Here is a 22,635-nt window from a genome sequence, read left to right as displayed (position 1 = left end):
CATTAGGAGTTACATGTTCGCAGATGTTTTTTTTTAGTTTTTGTTTATTTTTTCGATATTAATCACACCTCACTAAAATCGCAAATAAACCTAGTTCAACTGCGATTTTGCGAAATTTTAATTATTTATTTATTTTTTATTTTGACAACAAAATTTATAGAATTTAACTACGAAACAATCATACCATATATAAAATCTTGCAAAAAATTATCATTTTAGTTGTTATTTATTTGAAAATTTTCTTTAAAACATCTCTAATAAAATGAATGAATAGTTGGTTTGCGTTGTAAAATTTTTATATATAATATGGTTGTTTCGTAGTCAAACTCTATCAATTTCGTAGTCAAAATAAAAATAAATAAATAAATAAAATTGTGCAAAATCGCAGATGAACTTCAGAGGTAATCGCAGATAAACCAAGTTTATTTGCGATTTTGGTGATGTGTGAGGGTATTTATACCACAAAAAATAAAAATATAAATTAAAAAAAACCACCTACTGACGTACAACTCATAATATGTATATGTGGTTTACCGACATGTACATTCACAAATAAATGAGAGAAATCGCAGATGGGCTTAATTCATCTGCGATGTTGATGGTTATTTTTGCAATGTTGGGTTTTTTTTTGCTAATTGTCACACACCCCAGACCAGAACGACGGAAACGTTCGGAGGCAGGTGACTTCATTGTGCAGTATCATAACAATTGTATATAATTGAAACATAGCAAACCCATACAACATACATTAATATAACAAGCTTACATTGTTTTACATCATGTTCATGTTTTCAAGTGTACACAAAAGAAACATCGATAAACAATATCCAAAATACAGCAAAATAAATTTGGACCCCGCGATCCATAACCTACTTATTGATTTCCTGAGAATACAAATCGTTTGAAAAACATCAACATAAAATATGTTGGTGAGTTCATAAGCATTTTTGTGTAAGAACTTTGTTAATAGTTTAGAAATCCAGAAAATCTAATATTTTCTTATCAAATGGTTGTAAGTCTTGTTTCAAAACGAAAATAGTTGCATGTGTGTCCTAGTTCATCGTTTTAGAAGTCATATAAAATCGTTTCCTCCAGAAAAATCCAATATTTTCTGATGTATAAAATAGTAGCTTTTAAAACAATAACTCTTACGTGGAAAAGTCTCATTTGAGGTAATCATAACACATTTGATTATTAGTCAAAAGTGTAATATGTAAAAATACATCTATGATATATTCTAGTGATTCGTTATAACCATACTAATATGACGAAATGTTTGTTATGACGTTCTTCAGGCATCGGTTTGTTTAAGACATTTGTCATCCTAGACTGACTGCTCTAGTTGTAGTGAACAACGAAGGTGCGGAGTGTCAACCCCATATAGATCTATACACAAATTCCCGCTCCCTCTCTAAGAGACTTTTGTTATAACTCTTACAGGACTTAAGCGTACACTATTGTATGTAATATATGTACTGTGAAGATTTGTCTGACTAGAATACTAACAGTTTCGAGCAAATCGTTGAAATCCATTATTTACTAAATAATAATAGTTGTACTTGTTGACTATATATTCCGCTTCATTTTGTTTGTTGAAAATAATCCGCTTTAAATATTTATCAAATCGATTCAATATTAGCGAAGTCGACTAAAATGAATCTCCTCTCTCTATATATCAATAAGTGAGACCCATTTACTGGGGAAATACCAAGTTATGATTTGTGTAAAACTAAGACTTGTGTGAAGTTATGACAACAACTTATGACATGCAAAATAATCTGTCATAAAGGCTCTATTTGCATATATTCTTGGTGATCTTACTTATATCAAATTTTTATAAATAGCCACTTAACAGTTTGCAAATAGTCATTTATGGAGCACAAAGTTCAAATTTCGAATTTTAGACTTAGTGTTAACATTTCAAGGTCTATTTCAGCAACTTTTATCTCTAGTTATGAAGAGCATGCATACAAGGGTGCATGTTGAACGCCCCAAAAACTTGGGAGGTCCCTTTTGTAAATTAGATTGTTCATGTGGGGATTAAATATTACTTATTTTCATGGGTTGTGTGAAACCTCACGTTTAGAGGGAGTTACAAAAAAAAAAAAAAGGAATGATAATATTTCAACACTCATATCAAACACACGTATGCATGCAATCATTCATGAATTTAGAAACAAAATGTGACTTGTAATCTCCCCCAAAATCAATAAAAACTTCAGAAAAGGTGGGGTATGAAGCTCACTTTGGTTTAGTTTGCTGGAGATTGGAAGAGGTGTAAGGAGTTTCCAAGTTCCAACACTTGGAAGTGTTCTTTGAACTTTAGAAAATCCTAAGAATAATTCTATGTGTAAATATAAGGAAATCTTAGGAATAATATGAAGAATCACTAGTAAAAGAGGATGAACACTTACAAAAATTCTGGAAATTTTCCTTGAAGGGATGAAGCTTGAGTCTTGAAGGAGTTTGAGAGAATTCTTAGGAGTTTACTGGATGAAGAAGTGAGAAGTGGAATATGGGGGAGGGAGATTCACGTATTCTCAAAGGGAGGGATAAGGAGTTACTTGACATTTGCATGGAAAACTGGTGGGTAAAGCTCATTTTCTAAGGATAATGCATGTTTTACTGAGATTAGTATGGGAAATGAGGAATTAGAGTCATGCCATAAAGTCAAACCCCTTTATTTGCTTAGAATATCCTTAAAGATCTTGGGTTTTATTTTATATAAATATGCTTAAAATAATTGATTTTGGAATAACATAGGAGTTTAAGGGGTTTAAGATAGGAAAAATATGAGTTTGTTGTGATTTCCGGCGTCAAAATGCCTTAAAAAGATAAAAAGGTCCGAAAATGCCAAAAATCAGAAGTGGGGGTTGGTTTCTGCGAGGATCCGAAGGCTTAGGAAGGATTTCAGAGCCATTAAGAAAATTTTGGAGCATCTTCTCGGATTTCTGAAGAAAACAGAGGAGTTCTGGAGCTAAATCTCAAAATTCCGGAGTCACAGGCGAAGTTCCGAAGTCGCTTGCTTAGATCCGGACAACTTCTCTCGGTCCCAGGGTTAGGAGGCGGAGTCCAGTCTGGCCCACGGTTTCCGACATGCGAGATCTTCCAGAGTCAAGGAGTTCTAAGGTGTGATATTGTCCGGGTAGGAGGCTTTCGGAATACGAGCGGGTTCGGTACTAGGGCTTCCGTAGCTTCTCTCTTCGGGAGTTACTTCAGAGGTTCCGAAGGGGGAAGGGATCCGAAGCAATGGTTGAGGGTTCCAAGATTGCTTCCTCTTGGCTCCTTAGAAGGCATTCCGGATAAGAGGCTTAGGACCAAGAGGATTCCGGACGAGAGGTTCAAGGCCAAGAGGAGTCCGGACGAGAGGTTCAGGATCAAGAAGGTTCCGGACCAAGAGGGTCCTTTTGGGTGTTCCTCTTTCGGTTTTGGGTTGTTTTCGACCGAGGAAGATACGTAGAGAGTTTTGGGAGAGATTTCACATACTTGGAGATATTTGGGAGAGATTTCACATACTTTGAGAGATTTGGGAGAGAGAGATATATAGTGGGAGAGATTGAGAGATACTTTGCCGGGAGTCCTTATAGTACTTAATAGTGCTTTCTAGAGCTGTTACTTCCCCAAATCAAATTAAGGCGTTAATTTTGAACATTTGGGACTTTCAAGTGTTACTTTGCATTAAGATTTATAGTTGTACATTAGTAAACATAAAGAAATCCCTAACACATAACACTAGTTGAGTTGACCAAATTGACTTGTTGACCTTGACTCGACTTTGACTTGACCAGAAGCTTGCCGGTTGTCATAGTAATTAAGAAAATTAGCTATTTTTTTATAATTTTATCATATAAAATATCTGCGGAAATCTAACTGATGCATGTTTTTAAGATAAAAGCGTATATATCAAATAGACTATGAAAATCAAAGTTTGTACCAAGTAAATGTAGTCAAATTTGACATATTATAGGGAATATTTGTGTAAGAGAGCGTGAAGACTACGAGGGAGAGAGCTTTGCTTTTTTCCCGAGTTAACCTCCTTAAAACCAAACATAAAACATACCTTTAATTCCTTCTGTTGTAGTTGATCAACTAATTGTAATTGGGTGATTGATTTCAGGAGGGCAATAACAAGTGAATGTAGTTAAATTTGCTTGAATTCGAGTATGAAAACATTATTGCCTTCTACATCTCTCCCTTTTTCCCTGTTTTTTTTATTTATTTGCAATTTCTATTCAATGCAAGTACAACCTCATAATGGTGAAATATCTATATATCTACACATTCATAGTCTCTTGGGTTTAAATTAGATCTAAAAATGCAACGAAATTTCATTTTAAGATTAAAATATGAAGATATAAGTGTTTTTATGCAAAAGATTATGAATTTTTATCACATACATGTTCAATGATAAAATCAAGGAACAAAAGTCAACGAGAACAAGTTTTAGTAGAGATTTACCTTCATTTATCATTATTAAAAAAATCATTTCATGTGGGAGAGAACAATCACAATATAGAGGCACCAAAGAAGCATTAGTTGCTTATATGGTTTTATTAGTTAGATTTGGCACTACCTATATCTATTAACATAGTTAACAACCAACTAATATTTTTTTTGACAAAAATAAGAACATACTTAATTTTTTTTACAATAATATCAACCTACTTATATTTATTTACACAAATAACAACCCTATTTTTTTCAGTAGCAGTGTATTTATGTTTTTTTTTTATAGAAATTTTACCATTCTATATATTTGAGAGAAATGTCAACATATTTAATTTTTTGATAGAAATAATAAAAATATTTATATTTTTATAGTCAAATTTTTTTTCCCTTTTCCTATAGAAATAAACGATATTTGTAGTGTGTAAGTTGAAATATGGGGAAAGATAGGGATGTAGGAGATAAGGTGCAAATGAGTCGAGCCGAGCCCGAGCCTGGCAAGGCTTGGATTGAGCTTGAGCTTCGCTCGATTCAGGCTTTATAGTATTGAGCTCGACTCGAAATTGTAAAGAATTATGCAAGCTCGACTCAGGCTCGGGCTCGACTAATTTTTTTTGTCTAACATGTCTATATAAGCTTAAGCTCTATTCGAGCTTGTTAAGAAGCTCGTTTACTAATAACCTAAATCCCTAATTCTTCAAATATGTTTTTATTTTAATATATAAAAAATTATATTATATATAGGCTCGTGAGCCTAATCAAGCATAGTGACATAGGCTCGAGTTTGGGCTAGTTTAATAAACAAGCTTAATATTAAGTTTGAGCTTGGTTTGGGCTCGTTTAAAATCTGTGTCGAGTCAAGCTTTTAATGAGTCGATCTCGAGTAACTCACGAGCAGCTTAGATCGTTTGCACCCCTAGTGGGGGATGAATGTGGTGACATGGGTAGTTGTTTTAGGATTATTGCATATTTCCAAGGAGATAAACAAAAGGGTGTGGAGTGTAGGTGTTGAAATATAGGGACATAGTGGTGGTACAGTGGTAGCACGTTCAAACACTTATATAAACCTATTGACCACATTTTCATCAAAATCGTTTCATATAATCCTATGTGTATGCTTCCCTTTATTTAATAATGTAATCGGGGATTTATGTCAACATGATGATTAAAATAGTTTCACGATCTTCTTTGTATCAATTATAGAAATGTACTTCTCTTTTTGTATGTGTTTGTATTTTTCTTATTATTGCAATGCACTTTGTAAGTACAATTAAAACAATAGCCCAATTATAACATTGAATTTTTAAAGTAATTCATGCCTAATTATAGATCATACTTTTTATTTATTGATGTTGTACTTTCAACATGCTTTTTGTATGTGTTTATATTTTTCTTATTAATACATTGTATTTATCTTTTTAACCAATAATATCATTGTACTTATCTTTTTAACCAATAATACCAATATAATTAACTTGTTTTAACTAATAATATCAACCCACTTATTTTTAACCAATAATAGCATCATACTTATCTTTTTAAACAATAATAGCAATACACTTACCTTTTAATCCAATAATAACAATGAACTTGTCTTTTTTTTTTTTTTTTTTTTACAAATAATAGCAACATACTTATCCTTTTAACAAATAATAACAACAAATTTTTCTTTTCGACCAATAATAGCAACATACTTACCTTTTAATCTAATAATAGCAATGAACTTATCTATTTTTTTACAAATAATAGCAACATAGCTATCTATTTAACAAATAATAGCAACATACTTTTTCTTTTCAACCAATAATAGCAACATACTTATATTTTTATCCAATAATGGCAATGTACTTAACTTTTTACAAATAATTGCAACAAAATTATCTATGTTTGATGTTATGAAAGAAAATAGAATTTGCCCATTTAATTTCTCATTAATTGCCCGACCAACAAACATAACCATTTATTGATATTATTGGCAACTCTAAACAATTTTACTTTGCTTTTGGTTGTTGTAATGGAAAAATACAATGTTATGGTAGAAAGAAGTTAGATAGGCACTGAGATGTTATAATAAAAAGAAGTAGCAAGTGGGATGTCAACCAACTCTTCTATCGGCCGAGTATTATCTAAGATTTGTAAAATATAAACTAAATGCAAGAAATTATAATGTACATCCATTTAAATTAATAGTATAAGACTTTATAAAAATGGTTTTAAAACATTTTCATTACCTAATTATATTTTAGGCAACTTACAACGTAATACATACAAAGAAAAAACTTTATATAAATGATATAATTTTAATATGGTAGATTTGTCATTAATACAATGTTATAAATAAATAACAGAAAGTAAGATTCTATAAAAGAAAATAAAATCGAAAATGAAATCGACCTATTGTTATTATATTGGTCAACCCAATGTATAATTTAATATTTGGTTTTCCAAATTTAACACTTTTAGGCCTCGGTGTAAATGTTTCTATAAGGAATAATGTATATTTTGGAATAACATCAAATCATGACACAAAATTAGGTTGTATTTTCATAATGAGAAATTAAATTGATTCCTACTTTTTATGCCTACAAATATGCCTACCCAATAAAATTATGATAAATGTCATCTTTCCATATTTTTTAAACTAAATGATTAAGACTATATTAGGAATATATCAAATACAATTAAATTGAATGATGATTTGTTATAATTTTAGTGGGTAGGAATAATTGTAGGAGTAAAAAGTAGAAGGCAATTTAATTTCTCTTTCATAATAACGACTTTCACTTCATTATAAATGTTATACACAATGCATAATTACATTTACATTTCATCTAGTGTCTAAAACGCTAAAATCACTAACAGTTGCAAGGGGTTTGATCAATTGGGACCCCAACAGCTCAAATACATGACTTTTCTCAACGACTCCTCTGATTGCTTCGCCCTTTCTTCTACGCCTCCGCCTGAAGCCATGGCCGCCGGCGAAGACAACTTCTTGGTCTGAGAAATTGATCGGAGATTGGACTTGACGTGGTGGTGGACTGCCCTGATGGTGGTGTTCCATCGTGCAAAGCCTTGATCTTTGAGTGCCTCCACCAATCCGACAGTTGCTGCCACCATCCATACTCTGCTTGTGGAACTCATCTTTTCTTTAAGTTTCCGACTGTTTTATGATGCTAAAATGGAAAGGAGTTTTCTAGTTTGAATGGTATTAGGGATTTGTTTAATGGATATGAGTTAGGGAAAGAGAAGACTGGTTTTAAATAGAGATGGAGAGAGTGAGAGAAACCCCCAACTTTAGTGGTAAAAACAGGAGGCCAGAGACTTGGAAGAGCCAATGGTTTTATGGTAGTGAATTGTCAAATGTGCCCTTCGAACGCCAACTAACAAATAGGCTTCTCTTTCCAAATCTTTTCTAATTAACAATGGATAATATCCAAGTGTTGCATGACGTAAGCAGGAAGTGGATGTACTATACAAAACCAAACAAAATACTTTGATAACATAATGAATTATGTTTGTGTGTATATACAATGGTATTTAATTTTTTTATATTTAAAACCTATCATTTTGACAATAGCCTGTTTAGTTACCAACTTGCTATAACCATGTCATAAAAACAAATTATATTTTTTATATAATATTTGATCATTAGTAGTTTTATATATAATTTATATGAAAGTGATTTATATTGATAAAACACTATGAAAGTGATTAATTTTCCTAACATTATCTATTAGAAATTAAACATTTCTAATGGCTTCAAATACCAATATATTTACAAGTATATACAAAAAGATAACAAAGCATTTATAGGCTCGAAAACAAGGTAACATCCTACTTGACAACTTAACTGAGTCGATTTTGCAATGGGAACCCGCTTAACTGTTTGGGTCTTCAAAACATATGCTTTTGATTTTTCCAGGTGACTCGATCGAATGTACATAAAACAAATATACAAAATGAAATTATTAACATGTAATGATTATACGAACGGCCTTTATAAATGAAAAAGTCACACAAATGAGAACATAAGCGCAACTAAATCAAATCTTAATCTTCCAACAAGTAAATTTACAAAACTTGAATACTGGATTCATAATATATGATCAAATTCTTTCTTTCTTTTCTCCATTGAAGGTTGTACATCATTCATAATTACATGTACAGATTTTCCGTATCTATCTACCTAAAACAGCTAAAAAATAGATTTATATTATCAGTTGGAACCCCAACAGCTCAAGTACATGACTTTTCTGAGTGACTCCTCTGATTGCTTTGCTTTCTCTTCCATGGCTCTGCTTGAAGCCATGGCCGCCGGCTGTGACAGGTTCTTGGTGTGGGAGATTGATCGGAGATTGGACTTGGCGTGGTGGTGGATGGACCTGATGGTGGTATTCCACCTTGCAAAGCCTTGATCTTTGAGCGCCTCCACCAATCCTACAGTTCCGGCCACCATCCATACTTTGTTTCCTGAACTCATGCTTTCGGAAACTTGGAGATGCTGAAATCAAATGCGTTTTTTCTATCAGAGATTTTTGATTGCGATGATTTGGAAAATGTAAGGATGGGTTTAAATAGAGTTTAGAAGGAAAGAGTACAAGGAGTAAAAGAGCTCCTGGTTTTATGGATACAGGGCGGGCCAAGACGATTGGAGGCCCGGGGCAAAATAAAAAATGGGGTCCATTCGAAAATTTTATGTATTTATATATTACACTACTTTATACATACATAACAATACATTTAACTTCGTACACAATAGAATGGGGAAAACTAAAAATACAATGCTATTAGAAGTACAAAAATACTAAAGTCTCATCCCCTTTGTTTTTTCATTAACTTTGTTCAGCTTTGTTCATGTACATAAGTTGTTGACCTCCAACTGAAGTAGATTTATCATCGACAAAAAGTTGTTAGGTGAATTGCTTAAATCCATAATACTTGTTGTTGTTAATAACCTGGAAGTAGTTGAAAAAACTATTCAACAACAGAAAATTATATACATATCAAAAACATAGAAATAGAAATAAAAATGAGTACCATTCATAAATCAAAAATAAGAATATTAACATTACAAATCGAAATTAAGCAATAAAGTTCAAGAACTGTCTCTAATACAAAAATATTAACATTTGATTATGTCTCTAACTTGAACAGCCTCATAAAAATAGAATTTCATAAGAAATTTCAAGAGCGATAAAATATACAGAGATTCACAGTCATATTATCAGAAATCAATTTCACCTCTAACAGTCGATTCTGAAAACCGAACCTTCAAATTTCTAGAAATTAAGAAAGAAATCCAATTTAAGGCAGTGACTAGAACTCTCGATTAAAACCTCTAGGCCAGATTCCTAAAATAAATCAAATAACGTTATTAACTTCCCATTGGTGCTATATCAGAAAAAGGAAATCGACAACAAGAAGGGAAACAATAGAGTTTCCTATTTTTCTGAAATCGTGAAAAGAACGAGACACAATCAGTCTTTCAATTCTAAAATAACATTCGATTCACTAACGGTTGTTGTGGACGAATTCAGAAAATCAGAAAAGAATGAAAGAAAACGATTAACTTGAAATCTTGAATAAGAAATAGAAGAATGATCTTTAACTCTTGCTATTGGAGAAGACGTCGTTTGGATTTTCCATGGCAATGTTTGGATTTTCTATAGAAATCTGATTGTTGAAGAGTTACGACGCCTTGGAATTAGGACTTGTGTCAGGTAAGTCTCGTTCTCTCCCACGCTCCATCTTTTGGATTAGTTCCTGATCAGAGTATTAGGGTTTGAAATAGTCCAATAGGCTAAAAAGTAATGGGCTGTTAATATATAACCAAAATAACAAGTTAAAAATTAGGGCCTTATAGCATTTGGGGGCCCGGGGCGGTCGCCCAGCTTGCCCATGCCCACGGGCCGGCCCTGTATGGATAAAAACAGGAGGCTACCACTTGGAAAAAACTACTGGTTTTTTCAACCAATTCGACTGCTAAATTCCCCACTAGACTCTGGAGTCAGCCATGCGGCGATATTATCACTACCTTACAAAAATATATATCGTTACAATATAAAACTATAATTATATAAGAAAAAAAATAGGGAAATACATTATTAATTTTATATCTATTAAATAGATGCCCTCTCACTGCTAAATCCTTTCTCCGTAGAAGTCGTGGTTATTTTTTGAAAACTTAATTTTTTGGTCATTTTTTTTGAACAAACCATTCTTTTTGGTCATTTTACAATATCATTATTTTCGCTGATCAACAATCCCATCCACTCCCACCACCATTGTCGACCTCACGCAACAAAAATCACATTTTATTACTTGACAAAGAACAATTAAGTTATGTTTTTTGATGTCAAGTTTGTTCTGGTTGAGTTCGTTAGTACACAATGGAGATTGAACTAGAGAGCCATATCTCAATCTGTGAAGGTCATAGACATTGTATGTTTGATGCTGACAAAAACATGAGCAACAGTAAGAAAGAAAAACTATATTGTCTATCGATCGGACATGTTGTAAGTAAGAATGAATGTGAAGCTTCATTGTGGCCATTTGGGTTAACCGGCGACGATTTTTATTTTCTACATATAGATATCTAGGTGTATTCACATTAATATGTATTGTCTGGAGAAGATAACCATATACCGATGATTGTTAAAAAAGATGAAAGAGTTTAAATATGTACAAAAATTAATTTAATGGTAAATCATATACAAAATTATGAGTTCAATGATATTTTTTGAACAACAAATGTAGGTTTAATGATGTTTATTGAGCATGTAAATCAATTATAACTGACAATTATATTTATTGAACAAAAATATAAGTGTAACTTATTATATAAGAAAAAAAAAAGATAAAATAACTAAATATATACATAACTAATAATTCTGGCTACAAAGTTATTATCCTATTATATAAAGATTAAATTAATAATAGTTCATATTTTTGTTTAGTTTAAAAATAATTTTTATCACATAAAGGAGACTCTTATTTTTTTTTTAAATAATTACATAAAACTTTAAATTTATAAAATTGTTATAATTAGAATTTGTTTGGTTTAACCATTTGATTGTTTTATGTAACCTTAAAATGTTTGAATTTTAAAAAATTAACAAAACATAAATATTTTCTATGGGTTTCCATAACTTCTTATAAATAAAATAGAAATTATAATTATTAGAAATATTAATAATTAAATAAAAATGCCAATGAGGTCTAGTTCAATTGGGCATATGCACATTCTAGTTTTCGCTTCCAAATGTTTCTGGAAGAATGGTGTCGAATTCTATTTGTATCCAAAGCAGTGAAACACTTTAATGAGAAACTTGGTTGCTAAGGATGCTCTTGTTATCTCTTTGGGTGGGGAGGGATGGAACTCAAGTTTGTTAGGTGTTTTGGCATACATGTCCTATCGGAAGCCACTCTCTGTTGCACCAAAACACTGTTCAAGAAAATATGAATTAAATATAAATATAAATTGGAGGGCATAATGGTTATTTTAACTAGGTTAACCGACTAAAATATGTTAATTTTAGAGACGAATTACAACTAAACTGACATCTACGAAAAAAGATTATTGAACTTGGGTCTTGGAACGAAACTGCTAATCAAGCAATAATAGGGGGACTATTTTGTGATCAAATACAATCTAACGCAGTAAAACTTAAAAACTTTGAAATTAAACCCCCCATTTGAGTTAAATACGAGGCGTTCAAATTTCACAATTAAAGAGGCGCCAAAAGAATTCTGCACCCTTCCGTTTTTGTGCGTTTCTCAATTCTCATGGAACCCCTCGTTGGAGGTTCGCCGGAAACTTCTATGTCACCGGAGACGGTTACCACGGCGTTGGAAGCTGAGACCAACGAAAGAATCCTAACATTCATAAGGCCAACGGATACAGGAAATGTAAAAGCCAATTCAACTTCCGGTCCTTCATCTTCAAATTCATCTGCTGCTGATCTCATTGCTTGTAGCGAAGATCTTTTAACCGAGATTTTTCTCCGGTTACCGGTGATTTCACTCATACAATTAACGTCCGTATCGAAACAGTGGAACTTGTTCATAAAAAGCTCCAGTTTCTGTCTCCTCCGAAACCCTAACCCCGATCCCCCTTCTGGTCTCTTTTTTGAAGGTTGGGACGCTCGTTATAAATATCATTACGTGCCAATGGATTTCGGGAATTTGGTCAACAGACCTCCATTTACGACCCTCCGTTTTGACTCAGGTTCTATTAAGATTTTACAATCTTGCAATGGTTTACTCCTCTGCGCCAACGATTTTCAAAAGTATTACGTTTACAATCCCACAACCAATCGATTTACCACGCTTCCACAACTAAACAATTTCAATCCGGATGGTATTTGCTGTATGACATTAGCTTTCGATTCATCAAAATCATCTCATTACAAAGTCGTATGCAATTACATGTACAGAGTCATGATGATCGAGATTTACTCATCAGAATCCGGCAAATGGAAGATCTCAAACGAAAGTACAGACGATTTGGTAGATCTAGATCGAGGTGTTTACGGACACAACGCCATTCACTGGATGAGCTTTCCGAATCGGCTCGTATATCTGAAGCTAGATTCAGAGCAACTTCATTACATCGACATAGATACACCTGACACCACCGTCTATGGCACAATTCTCGATGAGTTTTTAGCAGAATCTCGTGAAGGTATGCTTCTTGTTGTGCGTTGCTGTAGGTTCAGAAGGTTGAATGTTTACGAGATTAAAAAAGACTATTCCGAGTGGTCAATCAAGTATCATGTCGACCTTGAAGAAGTTATTAGGGTTTACCCAAGCATGCTGACTCGCCTAGGGCTTCATTTTATGGTGCAATCGCTTGTTCTTGGAGGAAGAGAAGAGGATTCATTTATAGTTCTCGAGCTTCCCGGGAAACTTATACAATACAAGTTCGTGGTAAACACAATCTCCCAGCTTCGTGATTTCACAACTGAGAGTCGTAGGTGTGTTCATGGAGGCTTCTTCCCAAAGACCATCTTTCAACTCTCTGACTTTACACGTGAGAATCGTCGTTTCATCAATGGAAGCTGTTTTCATTTCATCCCTTCCCTCGCTGGTGTCTGAGGTATTGTACTTTTAATATATCGTATATGTAAAAACGTTAAAATTTGAGCATTTATTGAAGTAATTTGTTGGTATTTCATTAATGGATGCACTAATCTCCAAGAATGTTGTAAATCTATACTAATATATCATATACACAGTCTAATTAAAGGAACATAAACTAGAATTTTAGTTAATTAGGACCCCAACAACTCAAGTACATGACTTTTCTCAAAGACTCTTCAGACTCTCTTGCTTTATCAGATGACTTCTTGTTCTTGGGCTGAGAGAATGATCGGAGGTTGGGTTTGCTATGGTGGTGGATGGTTCTGATGGTGTAGTTCCACCGGGAAAAGCCTTGATCTTTTATCGCCTCCACCAATCCAACTGTTCCGGCCACCACCCATGCTCTGGTTGTTGAACTCATGTTTCTTGATTCTTGTTAACTTTGAAATCGAATGGGTTTCAAATGTAATTGGATGATATGAATTGGGATTTGGGAATTCAACTTTGTAGTATAAATAGAGGCTGCATGAGATAGAATAAGAGCACCATGTTTTTTGCAAAACTGGGTGTGGATTGGAAAAGCGATTTTGTTTTGGAAGGTTTTATATCTTTTTTTCTTTCGATGTCAATTGTCGATAATACCCCTGGGCCATTTGTGAGGATTTAAGTGGAGGGTGTTGATTGCATTAGTACGGAAGATGATTTGCTTTTTGAATGGGGGACACATGATTGAGTGATTGCCTTTAAGTTTGAGAGGGGTATTTTGGTAATTTTAAAAGTCCGGGGTGGATGGGTTTAAGGATGAAGCTATGGAGGCCGAGGTATGGTGGGAGAAGCTGGTGGTTTTTCATTGTGTGCAAGTTGGTGATAGGCTTGGTACGGGTATGATGTAAGTAGATAATGTTTTGTTTGTTGTTTTCTGTTATGAACACAAATTTTGTTTTGGATTATTGTTTTTTCTTAAAAACATCAAATTTATGATTTAGTTGGTTGGTGTGTGTACGCCAATGGTTTTACCAAAGTGAACATTGGTTTTCCTTTCAACTTTTCGGCCTATAGTTGCAAATAGTAACGATGAGATTAATGTTATCCATTTTTTATTTTATCCATAATTTAATACAAAATATTGAAATAACAAAATCTTGTCAGGTCATGTAAGAAAATCCTCTTGGGGAGCTTGAACTCAAGATCACTATTGAAATATTATGGTGAGATTTCCACCAAATTGTTTTCGTTTCAAAAAAAAATTGTAAAACGAAGTAATCTGTTATAATTTGATGACCTTGATAAAAAAAAAAGGCTTTAGTTTCAGAGTGAGTGGTGGGGGTTAGTGTGGACTAGTCAAAGTGTAACATCTTGTTTCAGGAAGTTTCTAATTTCGGGATTTTAGACCATAATTTGATCGTGTGAAGGCCTTGAGCTTTAAGGAAATAAAGTTTAAACTCTACCGGATGATGATAATGTCGGGATGCAAACTCAATCTAACATCGGTAAAAGAAGAAATTGTATGCTAACATATAAAGCAATGGATAATTTCTTCTATCACCAATTGGTTTTAAAAAATGAAATTTCGTTGTTTTTCTATGTTGACATGGTTGGACTAGTAGCGATCCTAACAACTGGTATCAGAGCTACAGTCATAGCTCGATGATATGGTCGGGGCAGTTGGTAATTCCCGGTCCAACGAAATTGATCTTGAAGCCTTGTAAGTCTTCCAGATGGCCCATATCAGGTGAGCATGTCCCCGGTGTATCAGCGGTATGAAAAATGATTGGATCTGATAAACTATTATTGAGGGGAGGTCAAGGGCGGAACTTGGGTTTGAGGGGAGGATTGTTGGGATGCAAACCCAATCTCGGTAAAAGAAGAAATTGTATGCTAACATACAAGGCGATGAGTAATCACTTCTACCAGCAATTAGTTTTAGAAAATGGAATCTTTGTTGAGTATGGTTGGACTAGTAGCGATCTTAACATGTTAAGTGATCTAAGCCATTGAATTGTATTTTGGAGCCAATGGTAAAATAGGAAAAGTGATGCTTCAGACTTCTTGCATAAATTAATAATCTTATTTTGGTATGTTTTAAGTCAAATGGAATTAGATAGGGTTGTGGGGCTCGTCAATAATTTTCCGTGCATATAAAGATCGCCTAAAACATAGTTGAAACGAAGTTATGAGTGTTCGAAGTTTGAGTGAATATCCAATACTTGAGTTCCAGAAAAGATGAGAGGAGACGACCAAATTTTTGTGAAGTGAAGAAGTATTGTTGATATTGAGTAGAGATCGATTGAATCAACGTTCCTCAAATGGAGCGTCCATAGTGAGGAGCAAATTTTCCAGAGACATTATTATCTTTAGAAACGTACTTAGTAATATATTTTTTTGATAAGTTGTGAGGTGTAGATGAAACAATGTAATTTGTAGTTAAACGGTTTTAATCTTAAAAATATGAAGAGTGACATTGATGGATTCAAATAATCTTAATTTGTAAAAATGAGTGTTAATAACTAAACAAAGATGGGAAATCAAATAGATTCCACATGTAAAAGTCTAGTCATGTTGAGAAATTAAAGCACGGTGTTATTGTGGTGCTTAGCCTTAAATATACAATGCATGCTTGAATGGAATAGTTGAATGAGATGAAATGCGTAGTTGGTATATAAAGATTAAACATAACCACATTAGCATTATAAAGTTACATGGAATGGATTTGGAGTTTAAAATGCTCATTAAATTGACTTTATACGATAGATTATCTTATTTTTGGGTATCAAACACCAACAACGATATTTAATTAATAAAATAACCACTAAAAGTGAAACAAATAAAATAATTTTAAATTCGGTGGGGGGGGGGGGGTTACTAATTTTGCAAGACCAACAACTTAAATCAAACAACTATAAGTTAAGTAACTATTAAGGCTAACCAAGCAAAGAAAACAATTTTAATTCAAGATTAAAGAGACTTCCGTTTAGTTCCGATTCCTCATTTTTGTTTTGCTAATTTATGAACCACAATGCAATAATCAAACACAAGTTGGACACAAATTTCATATAAATGTGAATTTGACAATGAATTCCCAATCAAAGATCAAGACAAGTAAATCAAGCACAAATTATGGATTAACTTTTCTCTCTAACACAATCAAAGTAGCTAAATTTTATTCAACTAACTCTAGGATTTGTTCATCACTAGATCTAATTATTTAATGTTCATAAAAAAACTAGATAACAAATTTATGCAAACAAAATGATCATCTCCTACATGAAACTTGTAAAATAAGCAATATAAGCTAGAACTTCAACAGGTAAGGATTTTGATTTATCAAACACTAGTACAACCAGCAAAAAAGATCCATAAATTTGAAATCAACACATACGTTAAGGGTTCATCATTACCAAAGGAAAGTATAGGGTGATTATCCCATGATTAATGCAAAAACAAGCAATACATCTGATTTAGCTAGATAATATATAGTAAACAGTAGCCAACTGAATGATTAAATGTTCTTCTTCTTCTAAATCTCTTCAATGCTTGAACTCCAAATGATTTCTAATCTTCCAAGGGTCCTCCAGAGGTTTTTAGTCACAATCTAAGATATCCCCATTTTTACAACCATTTTAAATCTTTTTATTAATGCTTATTTGAAACAAAGTTTATTTATAAATGAAGAATTTGGTCCCGTAAAACTATTTCCTAAGGAATGTTTTTCATTGATTTATAAAAGCTTAGGATGTCATAACTGATACAAAACATAAACATAAATAAGCATTAAAGTATCTTAGACTATCAGTCTACATCTCTTTGAATATGTCACACCCCCAAACCAGAATGGTGGAATCGTTCGAGGGCGGATGACTTCATATAGTATCGTAACGGTTGAATACATAGTAAAGAAAGTAAAACAACCATCATATATATAATTTAAAAGTTACATTGTTGAATGATACTTGTTCAAAACAAATTACAATATAATGGCAAAATTAGTTTTAAACTAACGCCTTAGCGTCACTTCTCCAAAAGCTAGGGTTTACCTATATTACTAAATCCCTGAAAAATACAAGTAGTTTTGAAAGAGTGTCAACAATTAAGTTGGTGAGTTCATAAGCATTTATGTATAAAATTTGTAAGTTTGGTATAAAATCACTGAGTTTGTTTATGAAAAATCCAATATTTTCCATGAGTGTGTTGGTAGTTTAAAAGTTCCAAAATTGTAATGCATTAGTAGTTTTTCATGCCTAGAATAACAGATTTAGGTATGTATAAAATCACTAAGACAGTTGATAACCACGTAAATCATCGTGTTTTTAATACTCCATGTGAATTTTATAACCAAGCTATTGACCTAGACTGCTTGTAACAACATTCTTCAGGCATTGGAATGCTATGACGTTTTGTCACTCCAGAGCTGCAGGTCTAACTGTAGCTAACAGTTTAGGTGCGGGATTGTCAATCCCATATAGATCTATACACAAATATCACTCTCTCCCTACAAGAGATTATGGTATATAATATAGGACTTTAATTGCATACTTGAACGTACGTGAAGTTGAATGCCTCACGTAACTTAGTATCAAATAGATTTACATATGAAAAGTTCATTTGTTCTTGTATATGAAAGTATTTCCGTGATATAGTACTTATAGTATGTAAAATCTCATGAATATTTAGTAAACTATACCTATTATAATTTTTCAAAAAGTATGTTTTGTTTGTATGGTAAACCCTAGTGTAGTGTCGACTTTGTATGTAAAGTATAACATTATTGAACATTTTTACTCAAAATATAAATAAATTGTTTGATATTTATATAACAACATGTTTCATTCCAAAAAGACAAAGTATTATCATGGTATGTTGTATGAGAATGTTTTCATATGGTAGTTATAAATCACATATGATTGATTATAACAAAAAGTATAGCAATAGATTGATGTTTTTCACACGAGGATGATCGTGTGTTTACTTGTATTTCCCCCATTAAAAGTGTATAAAATTATTTACAAAGCATTTGAAAACGTAGTTATAGGGGTATGAACTCACCTGATAGAGTGAAGATGGTGAGATGAAAACCAAACAGAACTTTGGCAGGAGAAAGCGGATTTCTCAGGATTTTCGGAAATCTCGGGAGCGTAAAACTTCCTTCGGGACTTGGGTATGGAAACCGGGGCTTCGGGATATTTCTTGCACGCAAAACGGAGTAAAAACGTAGGAGATTGAGAGAAAATGAGCAATTTTGCCCGGAACCCTCGCATCCCTTTTATAGGGGGGCTGAACCACCTCGGTACGCTGGGCGTACGTGGTTACGCGGGGCGTAATGGGACGTCATTTCGTACACATTTCGGATGGGAGGGCTTCTATCCGATGGGAGAGCCTATGGCCAATGGGACGAGGCTCCTATCCTCTGGTACGCGGGGCGTAAATGGATTTTTCCAACTTCTAAATTGCATAACTTTTGTGTACAAGCTCTGTTTTTCGCGTTCTTTATATCCACGCGTAGGTGAGAATGTACTCTACAACTTTCATTTAGACACCGTCAGTTAATTTTGACTTTATTTTCATTATATTATTTTTAACAGGCCAGGAAACAAAAGGTCCGTTAAAAATCTGTAACTTCTTTATCCGATGTCTGTTTTCGACAAAACTTTTACCGTTGTACTACCATTGTTGAGGTCTTCGATTCTTATTTAGATTGTTTCGGTCAAAAATCCCCCGATCACTATTTCGAGCTTTTAGCTGTCCACTGCTACATCCGAAACTTCGAAAAATCATATCTTCCCAATACGAAGTCAGATTTGGGCGTTCTTTTTATGTATGTTCATGGTTTAATGATATCTATAGTTTTCATTTAGATATTTAAGGTTAAAAAGTGTTTTATTAAAACTTCGCGTTTTACGTTTAATGGTGTTGACGGTTTTGTTGTGAATCTTAGGTTGGTCATAACTTCTTCGTTATAACTTGGATTTTAGTGTTCTTTATATTTTTGAAAACCTTGACATGATAACTATCACTTATGAAATCCAGTAGATGACTTTTGAACATTTTATTTTCGACAATAATTTCATTATATTAAAAGGGGTTATAATTCTTGACTTTTTAGGTCATTACATTGATTCGAAATATCGAGTTGTCACATCATTCTCCCGTTAGAGGGAATTTTGTCCCGAAATTTAATGTAGATAAATATTTGTGGATTAGGGAAATAGATGCGGATACTTTTGTTTTATTTGATCTTCGTGCTCCCAAGTGTATTCAGGTCCTCGTTTTGCATTCCAGCGGACATTCACAATGGGTATGCGGCTTTGTTTTGTTATTTTAATTTCCCTATCCATGACTTCAATTGGTTCCTCTATAAAGTGGAGACTCTCGTTGATTTTGATTTTGTCTAGAGGGACGATGAGGGTCACATCAGACAAACATTTCTTCAAGTTTGACACATGAAAGGTAGGGTGTATGTTATTGAGTTCCTGCGGTAGTCGAAGTTTGTGTGCTACCGGACCGATCCTTGCAAGGATCTCGAATGGTCCGATATACCTTGGGTTTAGTTTCCCACGTTTTCCGAAACGTATTAACCATTTCCAGGGCGAGACCTTTAATAGCACTCGATCCCCGACCTTAAATTCCAAGGGCTTCCGTCTTTTGTCCGCATAACTCTTTTGTCTGTCTCTTGAAGCCTTTAGTTGTTCCCGGAGCTAAATAATCTTCTCAGTTGTTTCTCTTATAATTTTCGGGTCTGTGAGAGCACTGTCAGGTACTTGTCCCTTGGCTAGTTGTGTGTCACCTTGTTGGGCTGAAGATTATTTTGAAGATTGCGTCTTTTGGGCTCGATAGCATAAGTTATTTTGTATTCCGGTTTGGGCCTGTCCAACCGAGAACCTTTTATGTTTTGTATATAAGTTTACGCTTGCATGCATATTAGGAAAACGTTTTCAGAGATCTACGAAATAGCGATTCATCTAGACGATAACAGGTTTCTTTAATCGTTCTTGTAACCTTCCAATCCTCTACAGTTGATGTTCCTAATAGAGCTCTTCTGAGGATTTTGTTTAATCATTCGACACGTTTGATTTCATCTTGACTTGTTCTTATTATTGCGTTCATACTGTTTTATGTTTATATACTTGTTCAAGATCTAATCGATCTTTGTAGATTAAAGGTTAGTTTAATCTCAACAATTGGTATCAGAGCGGGAGGCTGTGTAATCAATACACATCTTTACTGTGAAAAATATTTCCATTAGGGTTTTTCCGCAATCATCAATATTTATTGAGCCGTCATCTCTTTATTGACGTATCTTGATATTTATTGTTTTGCCCTAATCTGCTTTATTACAAGTCTGATCTTTGAACAGGTTTTTACGATTATAATGGACGTGACGCAATCAAACCTTATTAATATTTCCAACAGCATCGGTTCGACGACAAAGATTCCAATCTTATACACCCATGACTATGAAGTATGGGCGCATCACTTTGAAGACTACGTGATTGGATCGGAGGATAATGGGTACCTCATATGGGAAGCCATCATTAATGGACCGTTTTCTCATTCTGCATCGTCCAGAATCATCAAGACACAAAAGGAGTACAATGATCTGCTAAAGGACGTGAAGGATATTGCACAAGATGAAAAGGATAAATTCCAGTGCAATATTAAGGCGTTAAGGTTGATCAGATTCGCCCTTCAGTCCGACACATTCAGGTTGGTCAGCTCATGCACGACGGCAAAGGAAGTTTGGGATAGACTTCATGAACTGTATTCTACAGACGAGGATCTTGAACATTCCATTCAAACTTTGCTTTTATCTGAGTTTGGAGAATTCAGGCAAGGAGCCGAAGAAACGGTGACCCAGACGTTTCATCGCTTCAATCATCTTCTCAGCAAGATGATCAAACACGATATTGAAAGGAAGCTTATCGAACAGAAGGTTACTTTCTTGAATGGACTGAGGTCTGAATGGAGAGCAGTAGTTTCCACAGTCAAAGCTCATGAGCAGTTTAAATCATACTCTTTAGCGAAACTGGTGGGTATTCTTAAGTCCCAAGAGAAGATTGTGGTGCAAGAAAAGAACGTCGTTTCTAATCTTGGTTCGTTGGCCCTCCTATCTAAAAGTAAAGCTGTGATAGAGGATGAAGACCTCAACTTGGAGGAATATGATCTCACGTCTGAGGATTATGCCATGATGGTGTCCAATCCCAAGAGGTTCATAAAGAAGAGATTCCCCAGCAACAAAAACCGAAACTGGCAGGGGAGTTACAGCTCTGAAAAGGTGAACAATGAACCGAAGGCTGAGGAGCACAAGAAGGAACCGAAGGTGGATGGCGATTCCAGAGTAAGCTGTTTCTACTGTGGTGGGAAAAACCACTATGCTAAGGACTGTGTCCTTAAGAAGATGGCTGAAAAGGATGATGGAAATGATGAGGAAGCTGTGTTGCAGAAAAGATTGGACGAGTTGAGAAAGAAGAAGTCTACCGCTAACCCCTCTATTAATGCTCTCATTGTGCAGGGTTCGGTTAAAAATGACGAGTTCGGTAGCACGGAAGTTTGGTCTACCGACTCAGAAGACGATGAAGTGAGGAAGCCTACCCATGGAAAGGCTTATGTGGCTAAGGAGGAAAGCAGTGGAGGAAGATGCTTCATGGTGACTGACGTATCTCAAATGAGGGGATACAACACCGATGGAGGAAGCGATGGACCGAAGGTACAGGAGGACATGTGCTTTACGGCCAAACCACTTAGCCAACAGTTCAATGAGCTCGATGAACTAATAAAGAAGGTACAATCTGTTTTTATTTCATCCAAAGTACCACCATCCTCATATGAGAAAGAACTAAAAAACGTTAATACAAGAATTTCTCATCTAGATAGTAGCTTAACTCAAACTCGAGTCACCAATTCTAACCTAACTGATCAATTAAGCAGGGTGGCATCGAAGAGTGAGGAGCGGAGAATGTGGATCGAGTTAAAGGAGTCGGAATTAGTTAAAGTTAAAGACGAAAACATTTATTTGCAAAGAGACAATTTAAAATTGTTAAAACAGCGGAATGTTTTTTGTTTAATTGCTAAACGTTTGTATTCTAATATTACTCAGCTTCACTTGGATTGTGA

General features: G+C 34.2%; 3 protein-coding genes across 3 annotated transcripts; 1 reads left to right on the top strand and 2 right to left on the bottom strand.

The window, feature by feature from the left end:
* Window positions 1-7,188: 7,188 nt before the first annotated feature.
* On the bottom strand, window positions 7,189-7,752 carry LOC145033550 (uncharacterized). The gene has a single exon (XM_078982139.1). The coding sequence runs from the start codon at window positions 7,585-7,587 to the stop codon at window positions 7,324-7,326; it is 264 nt and encodes an 87-aa protein (XP_078838265.1). The 5' UTR covers window positions 7,588-7,752; the 3' UTR covers window positions 7,189-7,323.
* Window positions 7,753-12,231: 4,479 nt separating this feature from the next.
* On the top strand, window positions 12,232-13,542 carry LOC145035368 (F-box protein At5g07610-like). The gene has a single exon (XM_078983917.1). The coding sequence runs from the start codon at window positions 12,232-12,234 to the stop codon at window positions 13,540-13,542; it is 1,311 nt and encodes a 436-aa protein (XP_078840043.1).
* A 105-nt stretch (window positions 13,543-13,647) lies between these two features.
* LOC145035404 (uncharacterized) lies at window positions 13,648-14,087 on the bottom strand. Its single transcript, XM_078983948.1, has one exon. It carries the CDS (start codon window positions 13,946-13,948, stop codon window positions 13,715-13,717), a length of 234 nt encoding a protein of 77 aa, XP_078840074.1. The 5' UTR covers window positions 13,949-14,087; the 3' UTR covers window positions 13,648-13,714.
* Between the last annotated feature and the right edge of the window lie 8,548 nt (window positions 14,088-22,635).

This window comes from Lactuca saligna, chromosome 3 (assembly GCF_052625555.1).
Source record: "Lactuca saligna cultivar CGN05327 chromosome 3, ASM5262555v1, whole genome shotgun sequence".
In the NCBI taxonomy this organism is placed as follows: domain Eukaryota; kingdom Viridiplantae; phylum Streptophyta; class Magnoliopsida; order Asterales; family Asteraceae; genus Lactuca; species Lactuca saligna.
Note: the sequence above shows the minus strand (reverse complement) of the source record. Positions and strands in the feature narration are given on the sequence as shown.

Excerpts from the sequence above, each read along its gene's own strand:
- LOC145035404 (XM_078983948.1), bottom strand. The coding sequence starts at position 13,948 with ATGAGTTCAACAACCAGAGCATGGGTGGTGGCCGGAACAGTTGGATTG.
- LOC145033550 (XM_078982139.1), bottom strand. The coding sequence starts at position 7,587 with ATGAGTTCCACAAGCAGAGTATGGATGGTGGCAGCAACTGTCGGATTG.
- LOC145035368 (XM_078983917.1), top strand. The coding sequence starts at position 12,232 with ATGGAACCCCTCGTTGGAGGTTCGCCGGAAACTTCTATGTCACCGGAG.